The 13,771-nt window shown below is 43.1% G+C and overlaps 1 protein-coding gene across 14 annotated transcripts in view; it reads left to right on the top strand.

Annotated features, from left to right (window-relative positions):
- The window catches only part of FOXN3 (forkhead box N3), a 461,111-nt gene extending 452,975 nt beyond the window's left edge, over positions 1-8,136 (top strand). For all 14 annotated transcript variants that reach the window (XM_016926572.4, XM_054666225.2, XM_016926571.4 and 11 more), the window contains one exon: positions 1,345-8,136. In XM_016926572.4, coding sequence (XP_016782061.1) covers positions 1,345-1,900 — 556 coding nt within the window. In that variant the 3' untranslated portion in view covers positions 1,901-8,136. The remainder of the gene's footprint in view (positions 1-1,344) is intronic.
- The last annotated feature ends 5,635 nt before the right edge of the window (positions 8,137-13,771 follow it).

The following is a 13,771-nucleotide window of genomic DNA, read 5'->3' as shown; positions in this document are numbered from 1 at the left end:
GGATGCCTTGTCTTCCACCAAACATTCCCTGGTGTCCACCCTTCGTCCCCTTCAGCTACAAGTGACCCTCCTCTCCTGCAAGTATTCATCCTTCTGAAGGCTGGGCGCCAGGCACTAACAGACAGGCAGCTGCCTCCCAGACATAAGGAGCATGGGTCCTAACCAGGAATAAGCTTCACAGCCATTGCTGTCAGGCCAAGCCGTGGTCCAGGCACCTGCAGGCATTAATTCATGTCCTCAGCCCCACACCCACGGGGAGCAGGTGTAGTTACTATTCCCACTTTCGCGATAAGGAAGCACAAGGAATGTTAAGTACATCACTCAGATGTAAAGACACAAAGAAATAATCAGAGGTGTGATGAGTGCTACAGAGGCCTTATAGGCATGGGTAGCAGGGACCTTGTTATAGGGAAACCACAAAGGAGGGTCGGTCTGGTGATGTAGCTAAGACCTCAAGTCTGAGAGTCAGACTTTGATTCCAGTCCCTGCTCTGCAAGTGATTAGTTGTGTGACTTTAAGTACATCACTGAACTTCTCCAGGCTTCACTTCGAGCCACTGTAAAATAAGGATGCTAATATCCACCTTACGGAGTTAAACATGGCCCTCTGCACAGACTTAGCAGAGCGCCTGGCAGGTGTTGAGTTCGGGAAGTCGTAGTTTATTGCCCTCTGGTCTGTGATGCGACCCTGGCTTGCCTCTCTGTTAGGCTGCAACATCGCTGTGGCAGTGTCTATATCCGATCCAACCCCGTGTCCCTCCCCCAGAACCCTCCCTAAGGTCATGCATTTCTATTAGGCGCTCAGTGAGTATTTGTAGATTGCATGAAGGAAGGAGGGAATGCATGAGTGAGTAGCTGTCACCACATGGCAGGTATCTTTGCTGAACACTGGTTTAGTCTTCTGACAAAAGCCTCCTAATGTAGCCGCTTCAGACGAGAGCAGGCTTTTTTCTCTGAAGTACCCAGCCAACATCGTCTGGCGGTGTCTGACTCCGTGGTGTTGGCGGGGACACGAACCAAGCACAGCTTGATTTTTATGGTTTAATGTAAGAGATGGAGCCTCCACCGCTGTCGCTTCAGAAGATTGTTGTTTTGACGTCTCAGCCACACAAATGGAGTGAAACTGCCATTATAGGAGATAAGCAGGGGAGACTGAGGTGTCAGGATTTAGGACCCTGCCTTCAAAGCAGATCCACCTGTTGCCCCCACAGTTTGCGAGTGGCTCCATTGAACACAAAGGGACTGATGGTTGAATGCAGGCGGGCTGCCGGGTGCCCCCATCTGAGGACGTCTAACTGTGTCCCCTCTTTGTCTCCCGTCCCTCCCCACTGTCCTCGCTCTGCAGGAATGGCATCACCAGCTGCCGGATGCGGACTGAGAGCGAGCCGTCCTGTGGCTCCCCAGTGGTCAGCGGAGACCCCAAGGAGGATCACAACTACAGCAGTGCCAAGTCCTCCAACGCCCGGAGCACCTCGCCCACCAGCGACTCCATCTCCTCCTCCTCCTCCTCGGCCGACGACCACTATGAGTTTGCCACCAAGGGGAGCCAGGAGGGCAGCGAGGGCAGCGAGGGGAGCTTCCGGAGCCACGAGAGCCCCAGCGACACGGAAGAGGATGACAGGAAGCACAGCCAGAAGGAGCCCAAGGATTCTCTGGGGGACAGCGGGTACGCATCCCAGCACAAGAAGCGCCAGCACTTCGCCAAGGCCAGGAAGGTCCCCAGCGACACACTGCCCCTCAAAAAGAGACGCACCGAAAAGCCCCCCGAGAGCGATGATGAGGAGATGAAAGAAGCGGCGGGGTCCCTCCTGCACTTAGCAGGGATCCGGTCCTGTTTGAATAACATCACCAATCGGACGGCAAAGGGGCAGAAAGAGCAAAAGGAAACCACAAAAAATTAAAAACAAGTCACTGATTTGTTTTGAACTTACGGCCATTTGGTTTCAGCATGTCAGGAGATTTCTAATGATTTGTGGCAATATCAGCAATTTTTTTTCTTTTTTCTTGTTTTTGGTTTGGTTTTCTTTCTTTTCTTTTCCTTTTATTTTGTTTTAATTTGCCCCCTCTTCTTTGTTTTGGACCCTTAAGAATTTTATTTTTAAAGGAGATTGAAGCCATAGAACTCATATTGACACTCAGCTGTTTTACAAAAGCTTTTCATTATCTGAAGACATAACCGAAAAAGCCAAAATTACCATTGCTTCCTCCAGCTTGTCAGAAACCTGTGGCTGAATCCGCAGGGATGTCAACGTCAATACCACAGGAACACACATTCGGCACCTAGAAGGCACGTGGGCAAAGTAATCATCGTTCAGGCCCAACCCTTAGGTTTAAAAAGTCAGGTTGTCCATCCCATTGGGTTCACTGAGTGAAGGCACATAAAGCAATTGAGGAGAAGGAGGAACCCCTCGTCCCCCTAGGAGCAGACCCAAGCTTGTGGCACCAGGCATCTGATGGTGCCAGGAAAGCCACTGGAATTGTCACACGGCGAGCACAGAGGGCCGGCCACCAGTCCTCCATGCTTCTGAGCCCTGAAGCCCGATGACGTCTTACGAGGTGGACGTTGGACTGTTCATGCACATCGGGTGTCAGTGACTCATGGAGAAGAAATGGGGTAAATTTTTAGTGATGTTGCTAATCATTGAATTCTGTTCTCTATTAAATTAAGAAAATGTTCCAAAAGCCATAAGCCTGAAGATTGGCCCTGTGCGCGCGTGCGCGCGCGCACACACACACACACACACACACACACACACACACACATGAAGGAGAGAGAGAGAAAACTGATGCGGAAAACAAGCTGTGTCTTCTTAAGTGCCCAAGTGAAAAGCAACCAAGTCCAGGAAATTACAATAGCTGTTAAGGAAAGGAAATAATGGTACAGTTCTTTTTCTGTCTATCAAAACTATTTGATCCAAGTGAAAAACAAAAAAACTAGAAAGCTATGGAACCTGCCATTAGTATTGTGGTGTATTTTTAAGATTAAAGGTACACTGATGGACAAAAAAAAAAAGTAAAACATGGCAAAAAATAAAATAACTCCTATACTGCCCTCAAAATGGAGTTTGCAATTAATATCAGGATTTATCTTTGCAAAAATCAGTGATTTCCACATTCAGCCAGTATAGCCAGCAGAAATTTCTGATCCACAATGCATGGATTCCTTTGAAGAAAAAAAAGAAAAAGAGAAAAAAATCACAAAAACAAACTTTTTTTTATTCAAAAGTAACAAAGTTCTTGTAAGGTAAATAATGTATTTAGCATGAAGCATGAATTATTTTCATATAAATATAGAAAATAGAGAAAAGGCTATGCCTGTAATTTTTAAGCCCTTAGGCTTAGAGTTTCTTTTGGTTTTCTTCTTTTTTCTTTCTTTTTCTTTGCTTTCTTTTTTTCCTTTTTGTTTTTGTTTTTGTTTTTTTTTTCGGGTTATTTTGTTTTGGTTTTTTGAAGCAGGTGTTTAAGGTTTAACCTTCTTCAGGGACAAATTCTGACTGCTGGGGAACTTACCCTGCAATATAAAAATATCTTCATGCTCTGGTAGGGCTTGGATGGTTGAACTCTGTACTGCCTTGTGTGCACTTCAGCCCCGACCCCCTCTGATTCTCTGTTGAAAAGTGTGTCCTTTCTCTCTGTCTGTACATGTTTAACATGACGCAATAATTTGAGGGCAAACTTAGTAGTGAGTGTGTATGATAGAATCAAGAGAATTATGGGACGCTTACTTGAGAAAATCATTACCATGATTTGGTTCTAGGAAAAAGGCAGTGAATAATTATGCAAATTAGCCAGAAGAAGGGGAAACGTGCTAATGGGCCTTATTGGGTGAGGGGACGAGATGGGGTTCATGTGAAGGAGGAAGCGATGCCGAGGTAGGAAAGGCCAGCCCCAGACATCCTATCGCCACAATGCCATGTCGCAATAGGAAGCAGGGGCCGGCCATCGCTACCTTCAGCACACTGACCAACCTGGAATTAAGACCACCTAGATTGCGAGAGCTGAATTTAGAAACCAGACAACGTCATGCAGCCCAGAAACTCCTGTTGTTACCTTAGCCTAAGAAATTTTCTTTAATGGCGGGGGCGGGGGTCCAAAGAGAAATCTCTAAAAGAATATGATCTTCCATCCAAGTGTAGGGAAACTTTAAAACACAAACACCCAGTACTGTGGCTCAGGATATGATGGGTGAGGAGCGGGAGGGAACACAGATGACCTTAACTTTTAAAAAAGGGACTGCTGTGGGCCAAAGCCAAGCCCATCTGCCAGGACCAGGTAATGTCAGAGCTCCATCAGCCCGGACAGTGGGAACTAACTGGTGCATTCCCCACACTTACCTTCCGGTGGGTTGCTGATGAGAGAACCTGAAAAAACCTACACCTCTACAGCAGGTCGAATTCATGACCTGGAGCTGAATACTTCCAGCATATTTATTCACGGTGTAGGTGGGAATAAAGTATCTTCGCAGTGCTCTGTTCCCTCCGTCTCCCCAGACATCTGACACCCTAAAAGCCATCCACAGCTATGGAACCTGAGCGACACCTTGATTTGTGTTGTCACCTGACCAAGCCTAAAGACCTCCAACTCAGTCCCCTACCTTCACCTCCCCCCCCCCCCCCCCCCACAGATGATAAAATTCAGACCTCTCTCCTGAAAGGCAGAGGTTCAACCTTCAGGACTGTTTCTGGCCGAGGACTTCTTCCAATTAAAACCCCCACCGTGGGCTGTCTCCCCTCATTTCATTTTTCTAAAGGGGCAGAGGCCTCTTTTAGAAAATAATAAAATGCAATGTGTGTGATTTACTTTTCTGATCTCTTTGAGAAATAGAGAAATATAAAAGTGTGTTCTTAACTCCAGAACCACTCTTTTTGCATAAATACCTCATCGGGCAGCTTTCTAAGTGTGATTTTCCTGAGTCTCCCTTCGTTGGATCTGCCGGAAGACTTGTCGGGGAACCTTTAGTGAGGGTACTTCTTCCTATTTTTCTTCTGTTTTTGGAGGCATACACATTATGCATAACCAAAACAATGGCTCAATTGTGTTTAACTTTGTATTTTGATTGTTGAGAACAAAAACAAAAAGTATCAATGTGTATGTGGCTGTTTGTAGTGAATTCATTGGAGAATGAGGTTGTCCGTGTCCTTAACAAGCCAAGGGGCAGGAGGCACCCTCTCTTATCCCCTCCTCCAAGAGCAGTAGAGAATTTAAGCACAAGCCTATTTGTGAAAGAATATTTTGCTTAAGTGTCATTCACTTTAGTCTTGGAATTCCTTCCCAAACGTCAGGTGTTCTTTTAGCTTCCAAACTAGCATATGTATCCATTAGTCTGACAGATCGCCTGAACACCATTAAGAGGTGTGGCGTTTTTGCTTTCATTTCTCCTGCTGGGAGAAGTGGCGGTTCATGTGTCATTCCAGTATCTCACATACTCACACGGGGCAGGGGGGAGGGGGAAACGGGGAACTATAGCAATATTTAAAGATGCTTTGGAAACCAACCGTGAACACATCAACACCACGACGTCTACGATTACTTGCTATTGGCCCTCGGATACATTTAAGAGAAAGAGACAGTCACTCTTTTTTTTCTTAAATGATATACACATAAACAGTTATTTTTATCCTATTATAATTGTCTTTTGTCTTTATCTAGTACTATGTGGAAAGGGTTTGCATCATAGATTTTTCCCAGCCTTATAATATACCATAAGCTCCTACTTCCCTGCCCCTCTCTAATCAGTATTCTTTCAAGAGTTCTTTGGTGAAGCCATCTATCTGAAACTAAAATAAACCAAACCCATATTTCACTGGTGGTTGGAGAAAACCATGGCCAAAACGATTGTGGCAGGTCTCAATCTTGGGAGTTTTTAAGAAGGAATGTGCCAGAGGCCTTTCCCAAGAACAGAGTTTTCTTTTGTTTTGCAGAGGCATTCAATGTGTCTAGTGCTTGCTGGCCACAGCAGTTACTACCACAGAGCCTTCTGGGAGGGGCCGTTGTGTTGAAGGAGGCTCCTGCCTGAGGGACAGCATCAGGCAGTGGGCTCTGTAGAGTGAGAACCAGGTGGAGGCCTTCTGTGCCCAGCTCAGAGTTCTGCACCACGCCAGGACTGCCCAGGCCAAGGGCTACTGACGCAAGTTCCACTCATTCCACTCTGTGGGGGGCGCCTTGTGCCTCTCCTGGAAGGGCTCTTGGAGAAGGAATTGGAGTTACGTACAAGTGACCTAAATGGGAAGCTTTTCTAGATGAGATTGGATTAAATTCCATGTGATTTCTCTTTCCCTTTAATCCAGGTTGGGACTCGTTTCTTTCTGGTGGATCACAGCTGCCCAGATGTTGCAATTGATTTTTATGTTTCTGTAGAGAAGTATTTTTCTTTCATCTTCAGGATTTTTTTTTGCCACCAAAAGAAAACATTGGAACTCTGTGTTTCCTCTTGATTGTGACTTCCCAGTGTTGACAGTTAAGTCCTTAGTGTCGTAGGTCCCAGCCCACCAATACTATATCAAACACTGTTATGCACATAATGCAGCACTGTGATCTAATTTAAATAATACTTTTTTATTATTTATACTACTATATATAATATACATCAACACTTTTGCTATATAACCTAAGTGATAACCCTCTTTTAGTTACCTGCCAAACTCTGGACTTGGTTTATATTGCAGTTAACACAGTTACAAAGTTGTAATGGTGTCTTTTTTTCCTTTGTAACGGAATGTGTAAATCAAAGTATATACATTGTGTGGTGTTCCTGTTTCTGGAGTTTCATGAGGATTTACACATGGCATTCAGTGTTCTGTATAGATCTGCCTACCTTTGTGAATTCATCTGTTAACCCCTCTTCCTTTGAGAGAGCACCGGCGATGGTGGTTAACTCCTTGTGTTTTCTCTCTCTCCTACTGGTTATTCTTGAATTAAGCACAGACTCGTCAGCTCGGTTGCTTTATCATGAATAATGTGTGTGACCTTGCAGTTCTTCCACAGTTCAGCAAACAAGTGCTAGCTTCACTGACCAAAAATTAAGGAAGGAAAACACAGTTTTTAAAACGATCCATCTTTTAACAGCCGAAACCGATGTGTCTATGGTGCTGCACCTTGCTGTTGTACTTCTGAAATCAGACCTGTGTGAACGATCATTTCTGACTTAACCGTGAGATGCTCACGAGTACCCTTCCTGTTGTTTTGTTAGCATTGAAATCGAGACTATTTATTTGGAATATATACAACAGTGTTTTTCCACTGTATTTCATTTGCAAAAGTTGAGAACTGCTTTCTCTACCTTTTGCAAAATAATTGATATTCCATATTGGATTCTCAAAGACTTCGATATGGTGAACCTATTAAACCTAGAAATTGTATTCATCCTTTCATGACTGTGGCCTGAGTTCCCCAGCCCCTCTCCTCCTTTTTTTTAGATGAGATTTAGCACACTCTCAGTTATTTAAACATGCAACATTTCTTGAGTATGTATGTTGAGGCCATCTGAGCTCATAGCTGATTCAGTAACCAGTTTCATGCTGTGTCATTCACACTCACTACTTAATACTGCCATGGTGAAAATGTGGAGGAAAAATGTATCCATGTGTGTCTGGGAAGCATATACACTTGTACATTTTTTAATACTCTGATTCTGTAACATTTCTGAGTTTTGTTTTGTTTTACAGAAAAAAAAAAAAGTGATAAAGCAATCAGAAGACCAAGAGGTTTACTATTGATGCTTAGGGTCGTCTGACCTTGGCTGGCCAATAGACCTACACGGCCAAATTAATTTACGAGAGTAATAATTTTTCAAAAGCCAATTTTTTTTCTGTATTTTCTGTATGAAACTGCCAATATCATGAATAGAAAGGGAGAACCATAAAGGAGAAAGAACGTGATGTTCTGTTATGTTCATGTGAACCTAAAGAAACAATGTGGAGGCAGGCGCGATCAGCCGAACTCTAGGGACTTGGTGTTGCTTGGAAGGCATCCATACCTGCATTTTGCATTCTTCGTATGTAATCATATTGCCAAAGACAAACTATTTCATCATTTATTGTAAATAACACTTTTCCCCAGACCTACCATAAAGTTTCTGTGATGTATTGTCTTCCAGTTGCAATAAAAATTACTGAGTTGCATCAATTGAAGAAAAACACCACGTAGTGTTATGTGTGCTGCGTCTCCCTGTGCAGATGCTGGTCCACAACATCATTTCTGTTCCTTACCTGCAGTCAGGTGTGTGTGCAGTTTTTGCAGTCTGGTTTCAGGGTTCTCAGCTGCATTTATTGTGCCCGTCCTCACACATGCGTAGGCTTGGGTGGACATCACACACTGCTCTGCAAACACAAATGCACATTCGGAAGCTGGGCTTACCCGGGATCTCAAGAGAATTCCAGCTTTGGTGTAGACAGCTGGTGGCTGGCCAGCCTCCCATCATGAGCCTTAAGACTTGTGGTTTAGACAGAGCTTCCCTTTCATTTGGAAGTTGTCAAACAATAAGCTGCAATTGTACTTTAGTACTGGAGCCTGCCAGCCTATCCCAGATCCTGAGGGTTTCTTGTGATGATATTCCTAGCCCTAAGACCTTCATCTGCCAGGGTTTATTACGTCATCACTCAAGTGCCCACCCCAGACCCTCGCACACACATCCCCCAGGAGCCAACAAGGAGCTGATGGGAGAGAGGGGAGTGGGAACAAGGAAGGGATCACAGGGCACCAGTCACCGTGCTGGAGGAGTAGAAAGAGGATGTTCTCGTGCATCTCTCTGGTTCCTTTTGTGATGGTTTTGTTTTCGGCATGCCCTGTCTGCAGGTCTTGCCACCAACAGTAACCGTAGTGTAGAGTTGGCCTTGGACACTACCCTTCTGCTGGGCCCCCACATCCACTGGTGTCTTTGTTCTCCAAGATGCTTGGGCTGTGTCTCCTGTCCTCCTGCAGTTATGGTATCATTCTGAGGTCATAGGCCCATCTGTCCTGGTAAGCCTACGGGGATAAATTCCTCCCCGTTACCCATCTCAAGGTGGTCACCTCTGGATCCTGTGGGTTTGGCCCTTATTGCTGCCATATCTGATCCCACTGTTGGAATCACTTTCAAAGCTGTGAAGTGTCCTCCAGGGTACAAATCAATATTTGAGGAGACTTGATTGGGAGGAAGAGCTAAAGTCATTGGGAGCTGAATCTGATGAATCAAGTAATCATCTAAACTGGGTAGTGCTTGAGGCCAAATATAAGGTGGCGCCACCTTAAAACAGCACCTACATCAACCGTTTTCAATAAGTGACTCTCGAGACTGGAGGAGAGACCCCACGTGGATGATCAGCATGCCTGAGGGAGCCCTGTCTAAATGATCACACCTGCAGAACTCTGATCAGGTAACACTGTCTTCAAAGTCCTATGGGTTCTTAGAGCAGGGAACTTCTCCCCATGGTGTCAGGGACCATGAAGGCTCTTCTGGGCTTGAAGCTGAGTCTGGATGGGTGCCAGTGAGGGGCACTGCAGACCCTAAACAGTTTTCTCCTTACCTTTTGACTGCACTGCCTGATGAAAGTATGAACTAAGAAGTCACCATCCTTCTAGAAAGTTATGAACAGATGAGGGCATTTTCGGGAGTCTGATATGACTAGGAGGTTTTTATGAGCTAAAAGCTCATGTTCTGGTTACCCTACTTCCAGATCACCAAATTAAATGGCCCTACATATGCCAGCAGAAGTGTATTTTGACCTTTTTTTTTCATTGATAGGAATACAAAACCAGGGTTTGTGGGCTGGGTGTGGACAATTTTTTAAAAGACTCAAGTACAAGGGAATAAACATTTAATAATATTTAATAATATGTTTATTCCCTTGTACTCAAGTCTTTTAAAAAATTGCCCCTTTGTTTTGTGTGAACAGACCTTTCTAGAGCAGTGTGTCTAAATAATGCTCATAGCAGTCATACCGTAATTTGAAATCATTCTTGGGCATTTTTGGACTCAGTAACTGTTTTATGAGAATCGTTTTATGTTACTCCATAATAAAGTAATTTGGAGTATATGTGGCTAAATCTCCTTCAAATACAGCAGCTTACTTCAGAGAGTCAGGAATTCTACTTTTTCTCACCTGGTACACATTTCAAACTGACTTCTAAAAAGATATAATATGGACGAAGTACATATTATGTCTGGTGGGGAAAGTCTGAAACCAAGATAGTGGCTGATTTCTAGCTCCCCCCAGGATACGGTTTCTTCATTAAATGAGTCCAGTCTATTCACATTATAAAACAGGAAGGAATATTAGAGACCATTGGTCCAAACTCCCCATTTTATGGACCAGGCAGCTGAGACACAGGAAAATTTTTGCCCAGGATAACACGCCTAGCTAGTCGTGGAGCTGGACTTAAAGAGAAGAAATTTTCTGTCTTTTCTATTGTATCCATTTATTTGGTATGTAATTATAATCATCAGATCTGTAGGATTTCATAGCTGGCAATTCACCACACATACACACTTACCATATCCTATGCATTTTCCATATAGCTATAGTGAAAAATGATTATCTTTTGAAGTAATACATAACATCCTGTTGAATGGGTGACCTGCCATCTTCAACTGTTACCTTACTCTTCAATGTTTATATTGCTTTCAATTTCTCCATTATAAGTAATACTGCAATGAACATCTTCAGGTATGTGGCAATTTACATTCTTTCCACTTGTCTTTCAGTTAGATTGCCTATTGGACTATTGAAACAAAAGTGTTATCAATGAGGTAGCTATTTATACACAGACTTTCTAAGAGGCACCAATGCCAACAGCAATGAATGCAAACCCCAGTTTCATGACACTCTCACCAGTATTGGATATGATTTTACTCTTTAATTTTTGCTAACAGACAAAAATAGTACTTTGTTGCCACTTTAATTTTAATTTAATTTCTAGCAAAGTTACATTACTTTTGATACGTTTGCTGACTGTTTATTATTTATCTTGGTGGAATCATCTGTAAGTGACTCTCTAAGAGTTTAAAAGAGAGAATTCATATTTATAGACTCCTTGCTACAATGTCCCCAATTCACCATTAAATGGTGTCAAGATGCCCAAACATCACCTGCCTCCAGAGGTTTTACCGTATTCAGACACTTCTAATTGTTCCTATATTAAGATAAAATCCTGCTCCCTAAGACTTTTACCTGAAGGTGCTTAGACTATCCTAAAAGGCCACAAACATGTAAACTTAAATCATCTTGCACATGGCAACAATAATATTGTTGAAAACAACAATAATTTCTAAGTCTTTTTCAGAACAAACATTCCAACTTCTGCCTCCTATTTGCTTTCTTCTGAACATGTTCCCATTTGTGATCAGAACTGAGAACTGACGACAGAATTCCAGGTACAGTTCAATGATGAGAAACTCTCCCCACCTCATTCTAGATCCTCTATTTCTATTAATATAACCAAACCACTGATTCACATTGAAGTTGCTATTAGCTAAAACAAGTAAGTCCTGTCTATTGATGTTCTTCTCCAGATACCCATTTTGAGTCACGGCGAGGGACTACATTATCTCTGTCAAATCTCCTTGGATTTGGTCCACTGTCTTAAGCCAGTTCAGATTGGCAGTGGGCTGGGGGTATGAGGATTCAGATTTTGTCATCAAAAACATTTGCTTTCCTTCCAGATATCATTTAATCACAAATTTGAAAATGTCTTTTGTATAAGGACAAAGCTGGAGCCCTGTGGCATGGGTCTAGAGCCCTCCTTTTAGGTCAACTTTCTTCTCAGTCAGCACCTTTCATTGTCAGTCATTCATCATTCAACTAGTTATGCAGGCACCAGGCTTTCTGAAGATGCAACGTACATGTCTCCATCCAGTCAAAAGTTTGTCAAGTACATCCTCATTCTCCATGTATAAGTCTGTAGTCTTCCTTTATAAGAAAGGAAATGAAGTTGCACTCTATGCTAAGGTAAGGTCTGCCAATTTGAAATAAAGCAATGAAAAGGAATAAAATTTCACTAATTGTATAAACATTGAAATAATGTGCATTCTACTTTATTCCTATGGGGGAATTAGCCTTGACTTATGTAGTTATTATATGAAGTCTTGAGGAACATACCCCGTACATGAAAAGAAACCACAATTCATTCATTCCTTTACTCTGTCTTAGCCCAAGATGGCTTCCTTGCCAAGAGCTTGCAAACTATTCTCTTAATAATCCATCCAAGATTCTCACTCAGAGGGTGACATTGAGGCTATGGATTGATATGGTTTGGCTGTGTGTCTCCATCCAAATCTCATGTCGAATTGTAATTCCCAATGTTGGAGGAGGGACCTGGTGGGAGGTGATTGAATCATGGGGACAGATTTCCTTCTTGCTGTTCCCATGATAGTAAGTGCATTCTCATGAGATCTGATGGTTTAAAAGTGTGTGGCACTTCCCCCTTTGCTCTCTCTCTCTCTCCTGCTGCCATGTAAAGATGTGCTTGCTTCCCCTTTGCCCTTCTGCCATGATTGTAAGTTTCCTGAGACCTCCCAGCCACGCTTCCTGTACAGCCTGAGGAACTGTGAGTCAAACCTCTTTTCTACATAAATTACCCAGTCTCAGGTAGTTCTTTATAGCAGTGTGAGAACAAACTAATACATGGATCTGTAGTGTGCAGATATTGTCTGCTGTTTACAACCCGGAAGCTTTGGTATAATGCCTAGTAGTATTTCTTCACTTCATGTACATGCCTATTTAGGGGACTGACCTATCTAGCATGTACTTAGCCTTTAAGTATAGTCAAATGAATTTATATAGTTAGCTTCCTTTAAAAATATTATCAAGAGTTTGGTAACTTCTGGCACCTACTTACTTTTAAATAGTTGGCCCTTTACCCAACATGGCATATATATTTAAGCACCCAGAACTTCAGTAGACTAAAAAGACTGTCCAAAAACACGTAAGAATAAAGAAGTTAAAAAAATAGTTTGGAAAGGGTTGTTTTATTTATTTATTTATTTATTTTTGAGATAGAGTCTCAGTCTGTCACCCAGGCTGGAATGCAGTGGTGTGATCTCGGCTCACTGCAACCTCTGCCTCCCAGGTTCAAGCGATTCTCCTGCCTCAGCCTCCTGAGTAGCTGGGATTACAGGTGTGCACCAGCATGCCCAGCTAATTTTGTATTTTTAGTAGAGACGGGGTTTCACCATGTTGGTCAGGCTGGTCTCGAACTCCTGACCTTGTGATCCACCCACCTCCACCTCCCAAAGTGCTTTGATTACAGGTGTGAGCCACCTCACCCAGCCTGGAAACTTTTTAAATAGATTCTCTCCTTCATTGTCATAGTCAATTCACACTTGTTTTTCAGCAACTGCTATGTGACAATCCTGTTAGGTGCTGGGACACAGATAAAAAATTTGGCTCTTACCTTCAAGCATGATCATGTCCAAAAATCCAGCTGTGTTGATTAATGGGCATCTCACTGGCAGCTGGTATATCCTTCCCCAAACTTTTTAGTAGTTGTTGGTCTTTTCTAGACATAAGCATGTTGGTTGCAAAGATGAATCCAGCCTTTGTCTTCTTCTCCTGCCAGTCTCCCCTCTTCTCACCTGTTAGCTGATGAGACATTGGATAAGAGCCTGTCCACTATCTGTAGACTTAGCCATCCCTCCAATGGGTGGATTATTTCTTAATGAACTAATCCTTGCTGCCTGGCACCAGCTCTGTGATAAAAAGAATCTGGGACGTTTCTTCTGCACGATGCTTGATGTTCTTGGCTTATAAACAAACATTTGTCTCCCATCCCTGCCCTGCTCCGGCTTTTTCTTCCCA

Source organism: Pan troglodytes, chromosome 15 (assembly GCF_028858775.2).
Source record: "Pan troglodytes isolate AG18354 chromosome 15, NHGRI_mPanTro3-v2.0_pri, whole genome shotgun sequence".
In the NCBI taxonomy this organism is placed as follows: domain Eukaryota; kingdom Metazoa; phylum Chordata; class Mammalia; order Primates; family Hominidae; genus Pan; species Pan troglodytes.
The sequence above is the reverse complement of the archived record's forward strand: the minus strand, read 5'-3'. Positions and strand labels throughout refer to the sequence as shown.